At 42.0% G+C, this 24,151-nt stretch overlaps 1 protein-coding gene across 5 annotated transcripts in view; it reads left to right on the plus strand.

Moving 5' to 3' along the window:
* tspan4a (tetraspanin 4a) overlaps window positions 1-24,151 on the plus strand; it is a 145,853-nt gene that overhangs the window by 73,604 nt on the left and 48,098 nt on the right. For all 5 annotated transcript variants that reach the window (XM_028401897.1, XM_028401895.1, XM_028401898.1 and 2 more), the window contains one exon: window positions 14,842-15,033. In XM_028401897.1, coding sequence (XP_028257698.1) covers window positions 14,842-15,033 — 192 coding nt within the window. The remainder of the gene's footprint in view (window positions 1-14,841; window positions 15,034-24,151) is intronic.

Raw genomic sequence — 24,151 nt, forward strand, 5'->3', positions numbered from 1 at the left:
GTGACAAGATGTGCAATTAAAGAGTGACATGATATGATTCATAACAGTACGTTGTCATGGTAGTTCGTGGTTAACCTTGATGCCTCACAGTGAGAGTTTGCTCTCTCTTTGTCGGCTTTTGTTAAGCATGCTTATTGTTCAGGTGTTAGTCTGCAGACTGCGGTGCTGAATTCTTTATTCAATGAATTTCTGACTGTCACATAATGCAGCACTTCACTTCATCTTTGCACGAATTGTTCAACTCACTAAAAATTACCTAGAAAGAGCGAGATAACGCACATTACCAGCCATAAGATGATGACACCGTGAGGTGCAAACAGGCTGCTAGCACAGTGTGGCTAGTGCTGCAGAGCACAATTATGTGAGAGCATGAAAAAGGAAAGTGAGACACTAGTCACACTAGAGAGTTTTGGAAAATACTACCGCCCTCTTCACCTGCTTCCACCTCATCATCCTGCAGATGATGTATTAGTTTGCTATCCCTAAGTTAGAGTTGTGTTATTAAAGCAAAATTGTCAGCATTTTGAACACTTTCACACAAATACACAAAATAAATTTGACTAATTACAAAAATAAGTTGATATTTCCAAGGATTTGAAATCCACCTGTGGTTACATGTATAGTTTGGGGTGGGGTTCATCACCATGGTAACCAACAAAATGCCCAAACCAGGATCTTCTTATAGGTGTTAGAGTTCCTATTTTATAGATATCTTATGGGTTCTTTTGGTCAATATTATCTGACCAAAGCCTGATGTACATTCTGTTATTGCAGAATATTATAACAGAACATTTGAACATATTGGCTGCCATCATCCGATCATGGGACCAATGCAGGTTCATGTTAGGGGGCAGGTTGGAGACGGTGGGGTTACGGTGGGGTTACGACACTGCTAGCTGTGTTTTTCCTCCCACCCGGATGAGTTTTATTTTCACTCAGAGACAGGGCGAGCGGTCAGGTCAAGATCATGATCATTCCCTTCGACTTTCGCCATTTTCAGCTTCACCATCGTGATGAGCATTGGTAGCTGAAACACAGTTACATGTTCTGTTTTTAAGGATTGAAAGACTGAACTCATGTTAGGGTTTCCTGGTGGGGGCGGGCTGGTCATTTTCACTCAGGGTTCGGGATTTGGCATTAAAAAAAAAAGGATAAGTGTTTGGATCAGGTTTGCACATGGTTTTTTCACTATTGACACTATTGTATCTTGGATATTGTATCTCTGTTTATACTGTTTTCTTTACCTTTAAAGATCTAGGATTAGTATGCTGAGCGCCTGTATATTGCCCTTAAAGCCAACAGCAGGACTCCTGATATATATACAGCGACAGTCTCTGAGGCCTACAAATGAAAATAAAACCTTTTTGCAAGTTGCACCAAACATGACATGCAAGGAAACACTCAACATGGAGCACAGCCTCCTGTGTGGAGGTTTAGGGTGATGTTTAACCCTCCACCCCTCCACCTCCTCCTCTGACTTGCAGGAGCCTTTATGCACATTCACAACGACAGTTGTTTCAAAGTTAAGAAGCTCTTAGCAGGTGTGTATGTAGGAGGAAATCTGCCATAGTGTCCATGTTTGTTTTCAGTAATTTGAGCATCAAGCAGCTGCACATTCACTGAATATGTAATCCGATGAAAGTAAATACAGCAGAGAGGACGTATGAGGCGAAGCAGAAATGAAACAAACATCTCACAGTTGTTTGACACTTCTGAAGGAGCGTGTAGCAAATATTCACCCAAGATACTCGTTTAATAATTTATTAGAATGCAGAGAAAACAATAAAGCTCCGTGCTTGTTTATCTGCTAATAGAAAATGATCAGGCTCGTGTTATTGCACATCGTACTTCATAGATGTGGCCTGTTGGTCCTGTCGTATGCTTTGTTATCTTGCTGAGATTCTATTATGCGCACAACGGGGTAACTAGCACACTAATGTAATGTTCTAAATGCAGCCAGAAGTGGAAAAAATCATTTCACAGAATCCCTCTGAAAAAAAACAAATATGGAACAAATTGATCTTTACACACACTTCTCAGTAACACACGACTCTTTTAACTAACCATGTTATATAGTTCTGATTTTCAGTCTACAGGCCTGTAATTTATGGTGTCTTTCATCTTTAATTCATAGTGACTCACCCGAGATTTTCCTATGACATATATTCTATCAAATTCCCGCTATACAGGCAGTGTATTGAATCAGCATAAAGTTACAGCAGGGACTGTTTGATTGCATCCTTCTGGCTTTTATTATACATTTATCCCCACTGCTAAAACAGGATTGGATTAGCTGAACTCGCTCACTGTCATGGTGCCTGCTGTAACAGTGGAATATTAGGAACAAACCCACAGCGAGCAGGCTGCCAAGAAACAGCCTGTGCAAGTTACCACCTACAAACACAGGTATTAGATGAACTTAGGGTGGCTGTATTTGGAAAAATCTACAACTTCATCCCATATACAACACAGTTTCAAATTAATACTAAAATAAGCATGCCTACATTCATGCCAGGAGAGATGAAGAGGTCAATATGGAGGCAGCTGCTTCCCAGAGGAGGGTAAACATATTGCTGAGTAGGTGAGAGGTGTCCTTGACACTGACGGACACCGCTTCCTCTGGACATCCTCAATTGCAGGAAGTGATCCATTGGGAAGTCTTTCACCGCCCTCTGCAGGGTTTCATGGTCAGAGTCCAGTACCAGACTGTAATACAGCTGGTTTGGACTCTCTTAATTGCACGGTAGATGAAGCAAGGTGGTTCAAGCTTATCAGAGATGTGGATCCTCACGAGCTTGTAGGTGGCAACCTGCTGAACTGCCATCCAATTACCGTGGATAGGGAGTGTGCGAGCCATCCTCCCTCTACCAGAAAGCCACTATGAGCTCCTTGGTCAGGAAGAGCAAGTTGTTATCAGATGCAGGCTGACAAAGCATCTAGGTTAGCTTAGAATGAACCACAGACAGGCTATGTGCTACTGTGCTACACTGTAAGGCTGCTCTTCAGAGCACATAGTAACAAACATGTGGGGACATTTCCACAAGTCCAAGACAGTAATCTATTATTTATGCAAATGCCAACATGTGCAAAAAGGTGGTCGATCTGAGCCATCAAAGCCCCTTAATGTGGAAAAGTAACAGCAGCATTAATACATGTTAGCAAGCAAATACCAAGTCGGACATTTCTCTCAGTTACTATCAGATCAAAGCTACATTACCTTAGAATAAGCCACAGAGCAGTTCTAACTTAAGAGCCCCTTTACTTCACAAATGGACTCATTTTGGACTTGTTGGTTTAACCAGCAAGTCAACAATGTGACTCGGAAGCCAGCCCCTGCACATAGGCGAATGCCTGTTTACACAGTGGTAGCTACAGTTAGCTACAGTTGACTACAGCTAATTAATTATACACAGGAGGGATTCTCTTGTTCCAGCACTGCGAGCCAACAAACCACCCACAACTTAAGAGACAAAGCCTGAGAGTAGACAATCTTTCCCCTGGTTGTTGACTCCAAAAAAATCATCACTACACCCAGTCAATTATTGTTTTTTTTATATATGTTGTAGCACTTTGATCAAATTAGTTGTTTTTAAAGTGCATTATAAACAATGTAATTATCCTCACTGCCAGAAGGGGGACACACAAGTTCCAGTCTGTAGATTTGATCATATTCATGGTGGTGATACTGAGAAAATGGTCAACGACAGTAAGACTTAAACATCCGACGAAACTATTAAGTCAAATTTTAAATGTGGATTTGCGCACCTGTGTTCTTCAAAGAACAGTTTACCTACAGCGCCGCTGAATGTGTATTTTGCTAAATTGTGACTGGTTGCGCTGTATTTTGTAACAGTTTGAGTTAATACATTCCGTGTGTCGCCCGCTTGCAAAGTGAACAGCGCAGATGATTTACCGCTGGTTGTACTTCAAGGCCTTTGCATTTCAAAATGTTTGCAGAGTGACAAGATTATGGATGAACTGTAACAGGTTTATGTAAATCTCAATAAAGCCTCACTTGGCTGCTGAGTTCTTAAAATGTAGCTTTCAGTCAGAGTGTCCTTGGTGTCGGAGGTTTACAAAGCCACCTCAGCCCCCTCCTTGATGCGTGTCAGCCATTCAGACGAAGTTAAAACAGCCCATTATGCCTCTCACATCTATGATAGGAGCATAATGGGCTACCTCCCGCTGAAATCCAGATCAATGTGACACGAATGCTTTTCAGCGCTTCATTATTGACTCTTTGATTTAGGACTCAGTCATGTGGGACCGAGCTCCTCAGAGTCCCGAGGAACATGAAATTGCATTCCTGCGGGAAGCAGCTTGTAAAAGCGTCTTTGTCAAAATGAAGAGATGAGGAGGCGGAGGAGAAGGAGGAGGAGAAGGAGGAGGAAGAGGAGGAGGTCTGTAAATAAATTCAAATGAAAAATGGATGGGGCGGTAGATTTAAATAAATTAATTTGTCTTTCTAAACAGACTGGAAAGCTGGTGTTCGAAAGCATCCACTAATTTAGGAAGCAATCAACAAAATGTGCAATATTTTCCACTTTTATTTGGGTAACATATGTTGAAGCCACATTGGCTTAAAGACGTTATCATATCATAATTTAATTAGAAGGTCTAATTAGCGGTATATTCTGCCGGTGACAGGCAGCTAATGAGCTGCTGGCTGCATGGGTTTAAGCTTGTATTAAAAGCTCTCCCTGTGTTGTAGCTCTAAAAAAATAAAAAAATCAGAAGAAGAAGATGATGCTGGAGGGAAGTTTGGTGTTTGTGTACTCCCTGGCAACGAGGGGCAGGATGTTTCGCATCTTCAAATTCCCAAACTGAAGGCAGCAAACAGCCTCAGGTGAAGCACGGTTTCCTGTTTACACAGTGGCTTACTAAGAAAAACAAAACTCTTTTAGCTATAAAACATGGGATTATTAATCCTAAAATCTGCTGCATCCAAGCCTCTTTTCACATTCAGTAAATTATATCAAACTCCTCGACTAAGGTTCGACCACCGTAATCCTGGGATGACATTTACCTAGCTGAGGCCTTTCTAAAGATGAGAGCAGATGTTTTCAAAAACCATCTCTGCCATCTGTTTCCATCTTTTATCATGAGGATTAAAAACCTTTGTGCTGTGATTAGAATCTGCTTCAAAGGCTGAAGCTGCCTAACAGCTTGGTGCTGAATTATATAAAGAAAAATCAATCAATCAAAAAATCAATAATAATGTCCTTGTGTCTGAGTCAGTTAAAGTTAAGTTAAAATGAGCCTGTGCATCCCACAGTGGAGTAAAAATATCGGAACGATCACAGGCTTCAGATGTTGACTCTGACATTCTGTTTGTGTGTGCAGCCCGTGAACGCAGCGAGTGCACGGCCCTCAGGAGAGCTGCTGGATGCTCACATTACTCCCAAACACTACAAACCAGCCAGCTGCAGTCAGTTCATGTTTCACTTAAGCTGCTTTAAAAGCTGCTCAACAAAAAAAGATGTAAAAAGGACGATGTGAAAATACGAGCCGTGCATGATGCCACACTGCCAGAGCAAATATAACGTTTCTGATCGATTATATTACGAGCCAGCTCATCAGAGGAAAGGGAAGGAACATAAACCAGATGGAACCGGTATGGGAGTCAGTTAATTAACCAAACACAGGGGTAATCAAGCAAAGAACAAAGACCTCGGTGTGCGGCTGTCAAATAGTAAAACAATAGAAAAGAACCCAGGCTTAGTTCAACCAATGCCAGACGACCATTGGTATGTTTACATTAGGGATGCATGAACATTTTTTCAGGCCAGCATGTCTGCGGTGTCTTTTCTTGACCCACAGAGCAGCTAACTAAAGAGACCAGCTCCTCTGATGCATCTGTAGCAGACGTTATTCCTTTAAACGCAGCACTAAAGTGTCTTCTAAAGGCTGTTCCATGCTCCACGAGAACAGAGAACAGAGAACTCGCTCCACAGGGGGTAAGAGAAAAAAAAACCATACTACCATATGGTACCATACTCCGCGAGACGTGTGTGTGCAGAACTCCTCATACGGCCCTCCTACGCAGCGCACGTCACACACAAAAGGTTGACAATGCAGTTGTGTTGTAAACTGTGAGCACAGTCGTGGTTACCTGGCCTAACGAGCTGATAATGTTCAGGGAAGAGGGCGTACAGCTGACAACAGATAGAAGCTCAGTGCAGCTGACTGTAGCAGACCTCTGGTCTGTGTGAGTTTAACTCAACGTGTGGATGACTGTCTGCGATAATACATCCCGTCTCCCGGTGTTTAACGTGCGTCCAGCCGCTGTAACACCGTGATCAATACTGGGAATAATTTTTATCGCCACCTTGTGGACAGACGCTCTCCTCTGTGCGCCGTGTTTCTCCTTCTGTCTGTGTGTTCTGCACCTGAAGAAGCTCTTGCGCTTCTCCACATTCATCACGCCCACAATAAATTCCAACCAATCACAGCATGGTTGACGCACAGCCTTGAGAGAAAAAGTTCTGCCCGGGCCCTGTGCATGAGATCGCTGCACAACGGGCGGTCCGAGATAAAAAATGACGTCATTTTGTGGGCGTAACGTCTGCAGGGGGGAGGGAGTTCTCTGTTCTCGTGGAGTATGGATCCAGCTTAAGCGTCTTAGAAAGCGGACCACAGAGTGAAAACACTGAAATGTCATGCGTTCCACTGAGATCTACTCAGATCCTGTGCACTTCATCGCGACAGTACTTGAGCCACGTTATAAAGATCATACTTGAATGTGGGAATAAAGATGATCCAGGAATGTGCCAAACAAATATTTTCACAGTTTTGAAACGGCTTTATTCTTTGATTAAGTTTTTGCATTTGCAATGCATTAATTTTAGTGAGGTTAGTACACAGTCAAAGCCATAAACACATTGGTGCTAATAATTGGCTTAAGAATTTTTTCAGTGTTTCGGTTTCGGCCAAGAATTTTCATTTGGGTGCATCCCTAGTTTACATGCTACAAACCAGTGTGTCTGTCACTCACTGAACTTCTGTGACCTGACTGCTGGTCACATGTGAGTCAATTATGGCGTCTTTGCGCTGAAGTGCAACAGAAATTTAGTTTTTTTACAGAATCTTGTTGTGTTGAATTTTTTTGTGCACATTTTTAATTTAAGTGAAATAAAGTGTCTGATGAATCGATGCATTGGTACAACAGGAGGTCTGATAATTCTGGATGATGTTTCCCCTTTTTTGGCACAGATTAGGGAAGAATGTTGTTTTTTTTATCCATCCATCCATCTTGTAGCCACACAGCAGTGAATTTAATGCTGGCAGTCTTGTTTACAAAAAGTTGCTCAGAACTGATACCTGAGGAGTGTGTGTGTGTGTGTGTGGGTGGGCTGAGTGGAGATAAAATGTCACCCGGTAAACATTAACTGGAAAAAAAAAGCATGTCGACCTTTAGAAATGATGCAAAGACGCCTTGGGGCAGTGCAGCCTCCAGTGTTCATTAAATTTAAAGTGTTTTGACCTCTGAGTTTAAAATAATGACTTTTAATTTTGTGCATGGTGGGTACATCTGTTCAAAGTTCCATTTAGTTAAAAAACAAATCGCCCAGTAAAGTGAAATGTTTCTCTCAATGGTGCCACAGATCTGTGCCAAATTAAACTCACACACACACACACACACTAAACCAAGCTTAGACAGATCCAACCTGCCTAATTAGCACCAAAAACAAATGGAGGGTCTTTATGATCCACAGCCAGTGGAACTCTTAAGGTTGTCCAACCTGCAGGGTCCACAGATGGAGAGGTGATGGAGGTGCCTGAAACGGAGCTGTATGTTGTCCTCACTCTAACACACCATGCGAGGTAATAAAAAGCCAAACCTACCCAAAATTCCCCATCCTCCTTCACCACTCAGTGGCCCTACGGCACCAACCAAACCATCAAAACCCAACTAGAGTCTGTAAGAAAACTAATTTGTACCATTAGGGTCAATATTGTATGGTTTTCAGAATTAAATTAGATGATCTGTTCGTACACTCTGAACAGTCAAGGTTTTTTCTCACCAGGTACACATTTTTCATACATATCATTTAAAGTGTCTCAAGCAACTCCAGGTCGGTCTGACACTGCTGTCGCTCTGCATGCTGTTTTTAAAACCCTGTTTACCTGAAGGTGAGCTGTCACCTTGTCACTCTCCATCTCTGTCTGTGCACTGTACTCGTCCACATGGGTACAACTGTCTAACTTCGGCTAAAGTCGGCTGTGTGATGGGTTTGAGGATTTACTTTTTTGTCATGCTTTGCTTATTAGATTCTTACAGATGTGTGAGAGAATGGTAGGGTTTGATGGCCTTCAGTGTGTGTTCTGCATGCACCTGGATAACTGTGAGTGAAGATTAACCTTTTCAATTTCATGTCTTGCTCCCAGAGCCACCCTGGTTTTACGGAGAATCATTTCAAGGACTGAAGCACCTGATCAGTGCAGCACTGGATGTTTAATTGGTCAACAGTTTGCATTTTTAAACAAGAAGAGAACATGTTTTGCAGGTTGCTGGTTGAATTTATATTAAACTATTAAAAATGTGAAATATTTGCAAAGCTATGGGCAAAATCTTCTGCATGAGTAGCTGTTAAAATGATATCAATAAATGTATGAGAGACTGATGCCCGTCTGTTAAAGCAGCACACAGACTGCACCAGCTTCTACTAACAAGAAACTATCAGAATAATCCAGCAGAAATGTTGCAATATATCAAATCCCAACACTGCTCACGCCTTTTCAATCGAGAGGACACATCTAAGCCATTACATACGTCGAAGGCAGCTTCAGCATCATGCAATAACCCTGAGAGCAGATTTAGGTTTCACACTCCTGAGACCAACTGCATGCATGATTCACACATCAAAGGATCACAAAAGAAATAAAACATGAAGCATGTGAATTCAAACTGACATACTTTGCTGTAGTACCCATGAACACACTTCTAACGCATAAGATTTCAGACCTAAATCCTATTAATATAGATATATATATATCTATAATACCATATATATATATATATATATAGATATATATATCTATATTAATATGTGACTCCAGCTTTGGCTGGAGCGCAGCGAGATCAGAGCGCTGACGGACATTAAAACCTGCACCTGTGTTACACATTGCAAAACCCAGGAGTCAAGTACATCTACTGCTCATGTATGTTTCATCAGGGAAATTATTCAGTGCCTTCATCATTGTATCATCAAAAATGATGTCAGTCTGGATGTTTCTGCTGCACTGCACACGTTTTAAAAACAAAATCATATGCAGTGAAGGCAAATGTTAAGTTAATGGGTGTTTACTGTATGTTCTCACAGACAAGAGCAGCAGGCCCAGTCCCTGGTTCCTAATCAGAGGCCGGATACAGAGGCTCTCCTTCAAATACACAAACCTGCTGTGAGAGGGGGAGGCGGTCCAGATGGCTGCAGCAATTTAAACACTGCAAATGTGTGTGACTAAAGATTTAAGCTGCTGTTATTCTGGAAAGGGATGCTGATCAGGGCTGATAAGAGTGAAAGTAAAAGCAGCTATAAATGGAAGAGAGACTTCAAACCGTGCATGGATTCCATCACTCAGTATTCCACAGATGAAGTGAATTAATTGATTAGCAGAAAGTCAGAGGGTGCGGATTTCAGTTTTTTTTTGTTATTAGATTACTTTACATAAAAGACCCTCATTCTGGACTGTCACTCAGAAAAAAGGTACGCAAGATGTGACCTTTGGTTCCGTCAAATAATGACGGTTATTTGTCACAGGTTTCTGACAGTTTATGCACCAAACCACTAATAGATTCACTTAAATTAAGAACAATCTCTGATTGTAGTGATTTAGACGGGGGCATGCTCCCTGCTATGGTAATGTGAGGGCAATTTTACATGTCAGTCTCATGAATAAGAGGTCAAAAAGTCACTACAGGATTCATTCGCATTCACACGCAGTGAATACAAAAACATTACAGCAAGACACAAATCTGAGTGTTTGCATCAGTTAGTAATTATGACAGAGCAGCAAGAGGTTAAACATGCAGAGAAACCTCTATGAATCTTTGAAAAGTCTTCAAGTCTAAATCTCCACCTGTAAAGTAGGGCTGAACGATCTATCGTTTTAGACCGAAAATTGCGATCTCAGACAACGCGATTTTGAGATCGTCAAAGCCATGTTTTTTTGTCAATGTAAAAACAAATCGTGATAAAATCGTGATCGTGATTTTATCATTAAAGAAACGTGATATGAAATTTTTGCCATATCGCCCACCCCTAGGTATGATGTAAGTTTCTGTGATCTTTGCAAATGCTCATGTGCCCTAAAACTTGATTTGAAAAAAAGCATGGATGAAATCGAAATCGCAATATTTGCCAGAAAAATCGCAATTCAATTTATTCTTAAAATCATTCAGCCCTACTGTACAGTAGTCATAAGAGTCTAAAACATGTTTATTTCTGGTTTTACTTGGAGGTCTATAAGGACTGACTCACCTGTGGAGTCTGCCCCCACAGGCCATTAGGAGAACTGCACTTTGTGGCCTCATTTATCCGCCCTGAAGTTTGCTTAAAGTAAAATAAAGAGTGTAGCCTTCTCCAGGCTGCTGGTACGGTTGGCTAGGTGCCGTCTCTGCAGGATCCGCCAAGTTATTTAAAGACACCAATACAAATAGTCAAAAATTAGTTGATTGGTAATGATTCCCAGATCAACACACATGGTCCTTTTGCCTTTTGTCATGGACCAAGTTAAGCTGGGGACACACTACACGACTTTCCTAGTCCTGACAGATTCTGAAAACTAAGAAAACTACTTCTCATCATCTTCTGACACTAGTTCCTGTGTCTCACCCTCTCTTTTCATTGGCTGTCGGTGATCAGTTCACCCCACAGGACTGCATCCAGACTCGGCCGGATAATTCAAACATGTCTGATTGTCTGAGACTGAGGTCGGGTCTCTCATCTTAGAACAAACAAGGAAAAGTTTCCAACACTAAATACATGTAGTAGTGAAACTGCAACTAGACTGTCATGATGCACAGTTAACATGCTCCTATTGATTCATCCACCCATTCCCTCCGTCAGCTTCATTTGGTGCAGGATTGCAGGAGTGTTTGAGCTTATCCCAGCTGTCACTGGGGCAAGAGGTAGGGTACACCGCTTGCACACACAGACGGGCAACCATTAATGCTCACACTTCAAAGCCACTTTAGAGTCACCTAATGTGCACATCTTTTAGATGTGGGAGAAGTCAATAGGCAATATTGCTAATCAGTTCCCCACCATGGCGCCTCCTCCGTTGTTTTTCCTGGCAAGACTGTGCCGATTAAATCAGAGGCAGTGGTGAAGCTCCAGCACACACCTGAAAAGCATCCCCTTCCACAGATGGATGAAGCCAGCAATGAAATAAAATAAAGTACAGTCGCATTCTAATATCCTCTCCTCCTCCAGTGAGCTTATGTTCACCAGCATCTATTCCCAGCTTCCCCCTTTTCATCCTTCAACAGTCTCACTGCGGCCAATCTTCATTAGAGAACGCACTCCAATGCGTAATAAGGGTCCGTTGTGAGAGACACTGACCCAGAGACCTTTCATTTGCAAGCTGCCGAAGTCTCCCAACTGTGGGAGAAATAGAGGAAAGAAGCCTGCCTCAGTGAATGGAGAAACAGTCTTCTTTAACATTTTTGCTTTGCCCTACTTCTAGCTCAAGAGCTCATTAAATAAGATCTATGTGCTTCAGCTAGAAATAGAAAGAAAAGGGGGGAGAGGAACAATAATCACGTATTTAGCTATGTAAATCTTTTTGCCTTTGGGAGTTTTGGCAAGTGGCCGCAGAGAGTGTGTGTGTGTGATGGTGTTTTCTTTACATCTGAAAACCTTTACTCAATGTCATCCTCTACAAAGGGTCTGCACTGACTTTAGAATACAAATAATGCAGATTTCCTCCCAGAGCTGCTGGATTCTTCAACAGCGGCACAGACCGACTGTAACTGGCCACACATAATAAAATCCTAACCTTTTATGCAGAGGCCATAACGACTCTCATGCTGCTGTCTATTTATTTATTATTAAATCTGCAGAGAATAACAGACACATCGGCATCAACTGTCTGTGGTGATTAAAGGTTCAGGCCTATAGTGAAACACAGCAGCTAAAACTACAAAGAACGTATTCATCTCTACAGACAGATGTCAAAGTAGATTGTGGTACCAGAAGCTTAGAGTTTGTGGTTGCGGTTGCATGCAGTAGCCTAGCCAACAATACCTAATACTTAATGCACAGGTAGTCGGGCCCACGAGGCAACCACAACCAGCAAGGAATAGGCAGAAGCAAAATCCACAAACAGTCCAAGGGTCAAAGAACACACAAAAGACCCAACTATGAGGAAAAGGCTAGCTCAGGGTCAAGACACAGGCAGGAGTCATCATTCACAAGTAAATAGACAAAACAAACACTGAGTAGTGGGCAAGGAGGGTTAAAGGTAGGGTAGGAGATTTTATTCTGATGCACTTTTTGTTAAAATTAGTGTAACTTCTCTTTACAATGCGATAGCAACCGATTAGTTCGGCAGTTTCACTTCACAAACGAAGAATATGAATCATCTGTGGAAGCTATAAAACACTAAAAACAATCCTCCGGGTGGACCCTGCGCGGAGTATTGGCTGGTTGTTCTCTCTTCCTGCTCTGCGTGCACCAGAGAGGTACGTGCATGATGGTCGAAGGCTTGTCTTCAGGTGATGCGCGTCCATGTGATTGGGAGGCGTGGCTTGGGGGTGAGCTCCGAGAGAAAGGGGCGTGTGTTTACTTTGGGAATCTGGCTGACTCTCACTGAGTTTTCAGAATCTCCTACCCTACCTTTAAATACACGGCCTGTGATTGGCTGGTTGGACACAGGTGATTCCAAAAATCTAAAAAAAAGGGAGGAATATGCTAACAAAGCAAGAGGACCAGCTAATTTTCAAATTAAAATAGGAAGTGAACAGTCCAAACCTCACAACAACCACCAGAAGTTGAGCTGTAGAGCACAGCATCGCCTCTCTCTCTTCTTCTTTTCTTTCCGTCTAAACTCTCTCTGTCAGCGGTTGTTCCTCCAGGTCAGGCTCACTTAAAACACACATATCTGCCCTGCCTGTCAGATTTGAGATTTTGTCAGATTTTAACACTGATAGTTGTCTGGAGTAAAGTTGTCTGCAGGAGAGGAGAGGGCAGAAGGGTAAACAGTAAATGACAGCAAAGGACTCTATGATAAGAGTAACTGTGGAGAGGTTACCCGTACTTTAGGACCATTAGTATCCAGTTTTCTGTGGTATGTATTCAGAAATTGTGGCAAAATGAGCGTCACTTTGTTCTGGGAGCGCTGGTTCGGCAGCTGTCACAGGTTGTTTTTAACACATCGTCTGGGCAGAACGTTTTTGTGTGATTGGTCGGAATTTCAGAGTGGGAGTGGTCAATGTGGAGAAGCTGAAAAAAAAGTAAAAAGTACGCTGTTTCTGTGTTGTGTGTATTGTAGGGTGAAAGAATTTATGCTGCACGGTGTTAACATGCAGTGTGTGTTCAGATATATAGAAGTATGTCCCTAACATGAAGTATTCATGTTTATATGTGTATATTACTTAATGTGATTTTCATAAGTGTTTATGTGTTAGGAAGTTATATAGAAAATCAATGGTCATAAATTCAGACTAAGGACAGCAGCACCTCTGACCTGATAAAAGCCAGATTCTAAAGGAATGTGTTTTTCGCCTGAGTGCCCCATGTTATGGTCATCCCTAGATCGGACTCACAACCTATGATATTTATTTTACCTTATTAGGGAATAAACACTAATAGTCTATTCGCTGTATGACCTAGGGTCTGCAGGGGGGGGCAGTAGATGCCCCTGTGGGCCGGCAGGCGGGAACGCCCCTGTGATATAGGTCAAGTTGTCTTTGCGTTGTTCATTGTTGCTGTGTGGTTGTTTGTTCTTGTTGGTTGTTCTGTTCTTGTGTTGTTCTTGTTTGGTTCTTTGTGTGCAACAACCCAGAGCTCTGTGACTCAGAATCTGCCTCATTGTTCAATAAATTGTAATCTTGAGACCAGAATTTATCCGCTCCTTCCTCATAAACCAACTCGGAAGGTGATTAGAAGAAACAAGGGGAATTTTAACCCTAACAATTTGTGTGTGTGTGTGTGGGGGGGGGGGCATTTTAACATTTACCTCTGAAACATCAAACATCTGCATTGTTGCAAATCTCTACGTTAACACTTAATTTTTTCTACTTTGTTTTTTGTTTCATCATAATTGGTGTGAAAGACGCCACTCAAACTCACGGGTGTGAACTGAAACCTCGAAGTACATCAGACGTTGTGAGCATCCGCCTGGTTCACATAGCGTACGGCACGCTGCTGTGTGGATGCGTGACTTAACAGCAGTTCTAAAAACTACTTCACACATAAGCACCTGTCGTGTGAACTCTGAAGAAATCAGGGGATTTCAGCTGTTAAATCAGGATGAGAACAGAGCAATTCAGATGCCAACACATCTCATTATCAGCTGTCTTTGGGAACCATTAGTGACACACACAATCCTGCTTTGTATTTGTTCATTTTGGTTTCTGTGCAGATTAGGCAGGCAAAGTATGACATGTTAATTAGGGAGCTTTAGAGGTGCTGGCAGGCGGATTACTGTTACAGTACAGTTACTCAGAGTGGCTGCAAGATGTTTCCTTTTTAGTCTTTTTGATAAGCTAAGCTGCTGCTTGATGTCGCCCCACAGTACGTTTACCAGATCGATGAAAGAAAATAAATCTATCCATCATGCACAGTTCTGATTGTGACAGATCTTCAGTGACAGCATCTGTGTTTCCCCCCCCTGCAGCTGGGAGGATGCGGCATACTCGGGGTGGGGGTCTGGCTTTCAGTGACCCAGGGAAACTTCGCCACCCTGTCATCATCCCTTCCCTCGCTGTCAGCAGCCAACCTGCTCATCGCCGTGGGGACGATCATCATGGTGATCGGCTGCCTGGGCTGCGTGGGAGCCGTCAAAGAGAGCCGTCCCATTCTGCTGACGGTAAGTTATCATTATTGCCAGGATGATTTTTGTGATGGCTGTGGCTGACTTTCACACAAGGCGGTGACTGATACGACACTCTGCTTTGGTATTCTGAGACAGCTGCTGTGTGAGTTAGTTAAATCTTTTGTATTCAGGAAAACATTCATGCCGCTATGAGCTCCAATAATCATCTGAAATCTGAAATCTGAAATCTTCATCACAAAGAAATTATAGAGTAATTACAGTCTGATGGTGCAGCCTGGTCTTTGCTACTTTGTGAACATACTGCAGATAAATATCTGACAGCAGCCAGCAAACCACACTGAAGACAGCTCAGCTTAAATGTTAACTCACAGTTTTGAATCCTGGCGGCTAATGGTCTGACACATTCAGGCTTAAGAAGTGTAATTTGTCATCAAGCTATAGTACCTGTATCTAGAATGGAGCCGCTAGTGTGTATATATAGAGACCGAAGCTCCTTTCATCATCATGCTCTGTGCTACAGTTACATAAACTGACTCAAAGGGTCATTAAAACATTGTAGCAGCAGAGTAATGAACCGTCAGGAGCCTTATCGCACTGATTCATCTCTAGTGAAAACAAGGATTGCACCTTGCACAAGACAAGCTGAGCACAGACAGAATTCAGACTTCCACTCACACCAACTGTAACTGTCTATCTGAAACGGGGTGGGGTTTCTGCGAGAATTGTTCAAATATATTTGCAGAATTGTTTTTTTTTAATAGGAAAACTGACAAAGGTCTTTCACAAATCTACTCCAACACATGCCACTTTTTTCTCTGATTGGTTGCATGTCAATTCAAAAGCCTCAAGAGGCAGAGCAGACTAGTTCTTTGTATGGCTACTCCAGATACCTCTGAACAGAGACCACTTTCTCAGACACACATGTACAGCTTGCTGCATAGAGCAGAGGAACAGAATCACTTGTAGGATTCTGCCTCCTCGAGGTGCTACCACAGAAATGGAAACCTGGTCTCTGCAACAGCATCCAGCAGATCCTCATACTATACAACAACTACACAACAACCATAACTCTCATATAGGGCAGCAGTGGCTCAGTGGTAGAGCAGGGTTGTCCAATAACTGGAAGGTCGGCGGTTCGACCCCAGCTCCTCCCTAGTCATTGTTGTGTGTCCTTGGGCAAGGCACTTTACCCGCATTGCCTCCAGTGCACTCACTGGTGTATGAATGGATCGGCGGTGGTCGGAGAGGCCGTAGGCGCACCTTGGCAGCCACGTCTCCGTCAGTCTCCCCCTGGTAGCTTACCACTGCCACTGTGTGAATGTGGTGTGAAAGAATAATGCATCTCAATGTAAGCGCTTTGAGTGCCTGCCCAACAGAGCAAGAAAATTATTATTATTATAACTCTGGTATCTGTATTTCTTTGGCCTGAGTTCAGACTATACACCAGTACACACCGGCCTGCTGTTGTCATTATGTACACAATGATACACAATAATCAGGTGACTCATAATCCATGTCAACACCTCAACCTGGATATGATCAAAAATATATTTGACTAAGCTGGGTGGAGACAAACCAACAAGAATAGGACACATTTCTAACATCACAAATCCTTACCTCCCACAAAAAGCCAGAAAAACAGTAAGCAAATCAGTTGTTTCACTGCAAGCATACATTGAAGGGAGCGGATGGACTTTGTATTGTAAGTGTACTCACTGCATCCATTATGTGAACGGGCAGGTTGATGTCACACTGGATTAAGCCATGTTGTGAAATCTGACCTGTGGAGGGAAAAAAAATACATTCTAATTTGCAGGAAAATAACTAGAACGTAGACTAACTGGCACTCTGATTTTCAAAAAACCCTGTCAATATACTATAAAAAATATATAAATCAGCCATTTGTCTTCGGTGCCTCTGGCAAATTTTCTATATTGTAGACTTTTATTATCCATAAGCAGCAGAAATATCCAGGCTTCTCAGTTGCAATATATCTAAGCAATAAAGCCTCAGTACCATAAACAATGTGCACATGTTCATGCAACTGCAGCACTACTTTGCAGAGGGGAATATTTAATTTCCCTTCCTTCATGGCCATAAAGAGGAATCATGACACATTGCTATTGCCCACTGCACCTGTTGCCGCAGGTTCAGTATTTGTAAAAAAATCTTTTTCCCCCCCTCACAGAAAAAACCCTCCAGATCCCCTCACCAGCAAAGATTGTGTAGTTTACCTACAAAAGAAAAAATATTCTTAATAAAGAACTCCTGGCTTTACAGCAGTGTTAATTTTGTTGACGAATCAACTAATATAAAAACTAAATAAAAACGCACGGTGCCAAAAACGAAGACTAAATGTATTGACACTTTCGTCAACGAATACAAACAAGACGAAATTATTGATGGAGACGAGATCCAATCAGAGCAAATTTTGTTTGTGGAAGGGAGGGACGAATCAGGAGACGGCGGCAGAGAGCCAATCAGAAGTGATCTCTCTGTGTAAGGACGTTACCCCGCGATGCTGGAAGAAGGCGTCCTCATGCATGGTAACACAACACAGGAGAAGAACAGACACACGGACACGTTTGATGAAGACAAACAAGACGGTTCAAACCGTGTGGAGCGACTATCAGCGGTAAAAACACAACAAACCTGAAGTGACGTTTGCAGACGAGTTAACTTCCGTTCAAAGATACACGTGACAAAATCTATAAATTAAGTCACCGCTGCTGATGGTTTTACAGCATGCGACCTGTTTCTAAGTTGTCACTGAAGTGTTTTGCTGTAGTTATGGAGGATTCATGAAGAAGGTCATGACTGAACAATGTGTTCAGGGAGAGCAGCTCACTGTTCATTGGTTCTTTTGTGAAAAGGTCATAGAAATTAAATAAAGAGATGTTTGTTTCAAATAACACAAGTTAAAGCTGTGCCTGTTTTTATTGCACTTCAAACAAATATATATCATAGAATTTTAGTCGACTAAATCCACGGCAGATTCAACTAAAATTCTTTGATATTTAGTCGACTAAAACTAGACTAAAAGTTAAAAAATGTTGACTAAAATGTGACTAAAATCAAATGACAGACTAAAATAAAAACTAAATCCAAAATTGCTGCCAAAACTAACACTGCTTTACAGGGGAAAACACACACAGACACAGACACCTTCACAAACACTCCTGCACTTTATGATGGTTTAAACTTGTTGCCAGAGGCAGTGGTGCCACTCAGACCCACCCCAGCAGCCCCACTGAAACCTGCTGTGGAACATCCACAGTTTTTTTTGGTCTAACAACTGTTGTCATGTTGAAAGACTGCTGTAATCACTGTGAAACAAACAATCTGAGAATCCATCAGCTATCGCCTGATGACTCCTCCTCTGGGGCCACCGGACAATGTTTCAGTGAGCTGAGAATAGCCACGGATATCTGGATAATAGATATGTGCGCCAAGGCAGCCTCTTCCCCATGTTGGTCATCGCTTAGGGTCCAACTTTTAGACAGCTTTGATAACAGACCACACACCACATGACAATAGTCAGAAAAAAAAACAAGAGATGTAACACACAGCCACTTTTCAACCAAAACGATGAGGATGTAGACATTATATGTCCTGCTATGATGAAGGATTTGTTGTAAAATGCAGAAACATTGACTCATCTTCATTCAAACTTACCACAAAGCTACAAATATCTGATGTTTTTTTTAGCTTTTAACGGACAGAGGTCAGTGGAGACAGTGGAGAAGAGAAGGCGAACCGAGGGCGCAGGCTGCACTCAAACCACCTCTGCAGAAAGGACTAAAGCAGACATGCTGGAAAATCAGGGGCTCCCCTGTTGGCAGGGGGCTGTAATAAGATAAGATCCTTAATCCCGAAGGAAATTCTTGAATTGAATTGAATTACAGTAATTACAAGATAAATTATTATTTTTCATAAAGTTGGTGTTTATTTATTTATTGCCTAAACAGTCAGTTTAGTTAGTGGCTCATGAAAAGGTTGATTTTTATTTCAGAATTCAAAAGCAGGTCATCTGATGTAGCTACAGTTAAGGACCAAGGCTGGTAAACCTATTACCCCTTCACCATTTCTCAATCCCACATCCCTTTCAATAATGGCCCCAAACCCAAAAAACAAAAACAACTGAAGACAGCTGACGCTCTGCTAACATGTCCTTAGAACACCCAGAGATTGGGTAAAAAAAGAAGGAAGTATTACTGCGGACCAGCCAGGCTACACAAAAGGTTAAGAGAGGATGTTCACCGTTTGACCTTTACTGTGCGAGCTCTGGCTTCAAATAGGCGTCTTCCAATATGGCAGCACCTGTAAGTGAGATATATTGGGCTCCTGTTTGTACAATGAGCCGAGGTGGAAGCACATGATCTATGCTTGGTATTAAATTTGCTTGAAAATGTTCTAAAATTGGTACCAAAAGGAACATGGTGACATCTTATTAGTCTTCCTCTGAGCCCACATCTCTCATGAACATGATTATTTTTTTAAAACTGTGTGCTTTGGTAAATTCTGACTTTACAGTTGACTCTTTTTTGACCTGAATTTAACAGAGAGAAAACTCTCATTCCAAACCAGGAATTCTCATGAAGTATGAACACACACAATTATTCTGACAAACAAACAAACTCATGTAATCAAGCATCACCACTGCACAGGGTTTATCAGGAAGAACCATTCTGTGTGGGGAAAAATAGAATTAATCATTAAGAAAATTGCACAGCAGGAGTAAGCAATTATGAGCTCTGTGGGAACGAGTTTTAGTGTCGATCATTAGCATGATCCATGACATTTTCCCCACAGTGACCGGACCAATTCCTGCGCTGTGTCAATATAATGAGAGTGGGCGCATTATGAAAGCGAGTCTGCTTTAATGAGTGACAAAGCAGCCCTGGTCTTCACAGAGATTAGAAAAGATTCGTCTCCCTTCAAATTTCAGAGCTTATTAGCATGTGGACCACTGATGAGGGACGGCGAGAGCTGCGACATGGCTGTGAGACATCTTACTGTTGCAGGATAAAGTACTATTGCCTTTTGCATGCTTTTTAATTTGTACCATCAAATATCAGAGATCAAAAAAAGCTTTCACAATCTTGTGATCTGAGCAACTTCAAAAGATATTTGTAACTTTTATATAAATTTAAAACCTCACACAGACACTCAATATGAGTTCATCCTCTCCTGCAGCAACCTCTGGACAAACTCACTGAGAAGGAATGTGGGTTCCATTTTACTGTGGAAACTGATCAATCAGAAAGGAGCCTTTAAATGGGCCCTGACGACCTATTTTCTTCAGTTTCAGTCGGTGAGCAAAGAAAGCTCCATTTTCTGAGCTCGTTTTCTGCACAGAAATATTAGGTTACCACTGGTGTTCTTCCGAGGCTGGGAAGGATAATGAATCTTACCTGCCTGAATCATCAACTGCATAAAATATCTGGTTGAATGTGAACTCTGGTCAGCGACATCTGGTCTGAGAAAGAGCTTGAAATTCAGCGTTATCTCGAGCAAACAGTGAGGCAAAAACCTAAAGCTGGACAACACATGTTTAAATCACCGACTACTAAAGATGGATGACACAACAGCTCCCCAAATGCAAAAACATCTGGACTGCCCCCGTTTTAATCACACTGATCTATGTTTAAATGCTCATTTGTTTTCCAACACGTCCTCACAAAAAAAACGCCACCGAATGTGACTCATGGTTATGTTTCTGCTAACGACACGTGGACATAGAGCATATGATCATACTGGCTCATGCCATCTTATCATGACACCAATAAAGATGCAACAGTCCAACTATGGAGGAGGGTGAAGGCTGGTGGATGGGTATCCAAAGCACAGCACAGCTGGCTTTAGCATAAAAACTAATGGTTAAGATTAGGCATTAAACACTACCGTACAGACTCTGGGTCTAAGGTGGTGCATTTTATAAATGAGATCTTGTGACCTCTGTTTTGTATATAGAGTCAATGGTTCAGATGCTGGCAGCTGTGTGTCCATTCAGGGGCTACGGGGTGTTTTTAGGACCAGTTTACTTCCGGAAGGACAACAAGAAATGGCACAAAGTGGTGCAAGTTTTCAAGAACTGCCTCCTTATTTCAGTCTTTATGGCTCTGTTGTGCTGTACGGACTCATAAGGTGGCAAAAAAAAAAAACTCACTTTTCTATCTCACACCACCACGTTGAATGACACCAAATCTGTCCAAAGACATGCCTGTCATAATATTCCCATGGGCAAAAAGAATCACCTGATGAAAACATCTGAAAGGAAAAGTTCACAAAGGCGCAGACAAAATAGCCACTTAGTTCCTGTATTGGAAAATACAACTCACGCTGTCCTATTTACAACAGCTATACTCTATAATCAGAACTTTGCTGCTGTACATGTGTGAATGTGTCACCTGCCGCTGTGCAGGTTGCTAGGCGACAGCTGACAGTTGGACCATTGTCAGTTATTTTCAAGTGCTGATTGAAATAACAAAAATGTCAACCACTGAAACTGTCACATAAAAAAAAGCATGCGGTGTCCACTGTGACCGTCTGTCCTCATTTGTTTATTATCACCTGATACAGAGACATCATCTATTAATCTCTACCTTCATCATCAGCTGGCAAGATATAGTTCCACTCTACACATGCTTCATTAAACCGCTATTGGCAAAATACTGCCGATTACATTCAAAACAAACAACCTTCAATATACTGAGTCTTACATGTAGCAAACTATATATAGTGGGTGAGTGGGTGGACAATCTGAATGCAGTCTTGGAGGTGTAAACAGGAAATCCTCTGTAGGCCAATTTAACATCGCTCGCTGTGGCCTTTACACACTGCGAAGGGTGCGACTCCAGAGACACAACTTTAAAGACAACCACAGTGCGACTGTTGCGTTGGGTCGCCGTCCGCAGAAAAGGTCTGTCATCTTAGTGGGGTTGCCAGGCAACCAGCAGGGACCAAAATCATTTCAAACTTGGTGTAAAACAAAGCTGTATGTTCAATACAGTGGAGCATATTTTTTGTAATGCTGCAAGCGTACTCAAGAGTATTACAATCCAATACCCTGTCCTTTTAGTAGAAAATATGGGCCTGAATTTCTCCAGAAATTCAATTTCTACGCTGTAATTAAGGCCATGTTTCACACCAGTCTGGACAGTTGGTACTGCTGTATAAGTCAAAGGGCACGTTGAGGTGTGGAAGGTCTGTGACCTCATCTACCAACAGATTAGTCAGGAAGGTGAGATCAGTGTGGTGGAAATGGAAGCAGATTGTTTGCACTGTACGGCTTTACATGTTATAAAGGATCAGAGCACAGATATCACCTCACAAGGTTCCTTCTGTGCAGCACGAGACCCAAAGGGATTGATTTTTTTTGAGGCCTGTGTGGACATGACGGCTTCACACTGTGTGGAAGAACATGAACGAATCAATGCGTCCGTGCCTTTGATGTTACTCTGCTTCATCCCGATGCTCTGCTGAAGCATCAATCCTCTGCCAAAGAGGGACATAACCACTGCTGGTCTAACGAGTCATTACATAAATAACAGCACTATATGCAGGAGAGCCTCTGGAGTCTGTTATATAAATTTTCACAATGTGTTCCATTTGCATTTAGTCTTTATAGGTCAATAGCATTCCCCAGATATATTAGGAGCTTACGTAAATGTAGAGTAAATATTACAACATAAATCCTGAGTCTCTGGAGACTAATTGCAGTACTGCTGTCTGTCCTACTCTACAGCAATAAAACACTTGGAAACGTGTTGTGGTCCTGCATGGTTTCTGCTCCTCCCCGAAGGCATCACCTTCACACAGCCCAGCGGTGGCTCATTAACGCTCATAGAACAAAAACTGTGATGGAAGAAGGAGAAAAACCCGCAGGACACCACGAGTAGAACCGTCAAAGGACCACTTCACTGAGCTTTATCCATCCTCAAGACAGACTGACATGATTACACACACCATTACACGTGTCAGCACTGGCTGTGCCTCACAAAAACACCAGGAGCTTGAAATAAAAATGACTGTACGGCTTTCATGGTTTTAAATTCTTGGTGTTATCTACTTAGGAGGATGTGGGAACAATAATGAGAGGGGCTTGGAGCCAAAATGATTGTTTGCTTGCAGTTTAGTCTGTGAAGAATTTAGGAATCAGTTACAGCGGTACAGTCGATCAACTGCTTTCCTGCTTTATAATAAAAAAAAAAAAACATCTCCAGGGCTGAGAGTGAAGACAACCTCCATGTTAAATGTCCAACTGTACATCAGGAGTAAACCTGTTTGCAGCCTGGTCCACAAACTGATGGCAACTCAACGCTTCATATTAAATGCACATTTATCATTTTTATATAATAGTTATGCACTAAACTTGTTTGTTATTGTTTTGTCCACATGTGGATCCACTAGGCAGGCTGTTAGGGTTGACCTTCTTTAGTCTGTGGTTAGACTTTCAATGGACAGCTGTCAATAATCAAGTGGCAACCACCAGACTGCAGTTCCCCCTTGTGGCCTCTAGGGGTCTTGCTACATAACTTAATTAAATCCTGTAAACATCCATTTTCAACAGAAATAAACATGTTTTTTACCTGGTATAAAAACAGTTCCACATTTATGACACCTTAATTGGATTAACCAGGAGATTAGGAGGACTGAGATACTTGAGGCAAAGACAATGCACCACACCTCACAGTACACATAAATCAAGGATGGACGAGCATTTTCCTTCGAAACCTGCTTTTTATTTTACAGCACATTTTATCTCTATATATAGTTAGTTTGTGATGGAATATTTTTAGATTGTAATATCACTTTTACTTTACCGTCAGACAGCTCTAACCCCTGTCCTTGCCTCTCTTCACTTTAGAATTCCATTTGAGACCTTGCTGATTGCTTTCAAGGCCTTTAATGGTCAGGTCCCATCTTATATCACAGACTTTATTCACTGCGGGTCGGAGTCGAGGTCTCTTAAATTTTGACCACAAATCTTCCCTGCATGTCCCACAGTCACGACTACAAGGTGACGGAGCTTTTTCAGTTGCTGCTAATCCTTCAAATGTCTGTCACATATATAATTCTATTTGTCCCTTGTTGATTGTTTTCTTTTTGCAATTTCAAAATCCGCTCAGTAGATGAGAATAAACATGTT

Source organism: Parambassis ranga, chromosome 3, assembly GCF_900634625.1.
Source record: "Parambassis ranga chromosome 3, fParRan2.1, whole genome shotgun sequence".
Classification (NCBI taxonomy): domain Eukaryota; kingdom Metazoa; phylum Chordata; class Actinopteri; family Ambassidae; genus Parambassis; species Parambassis ranga.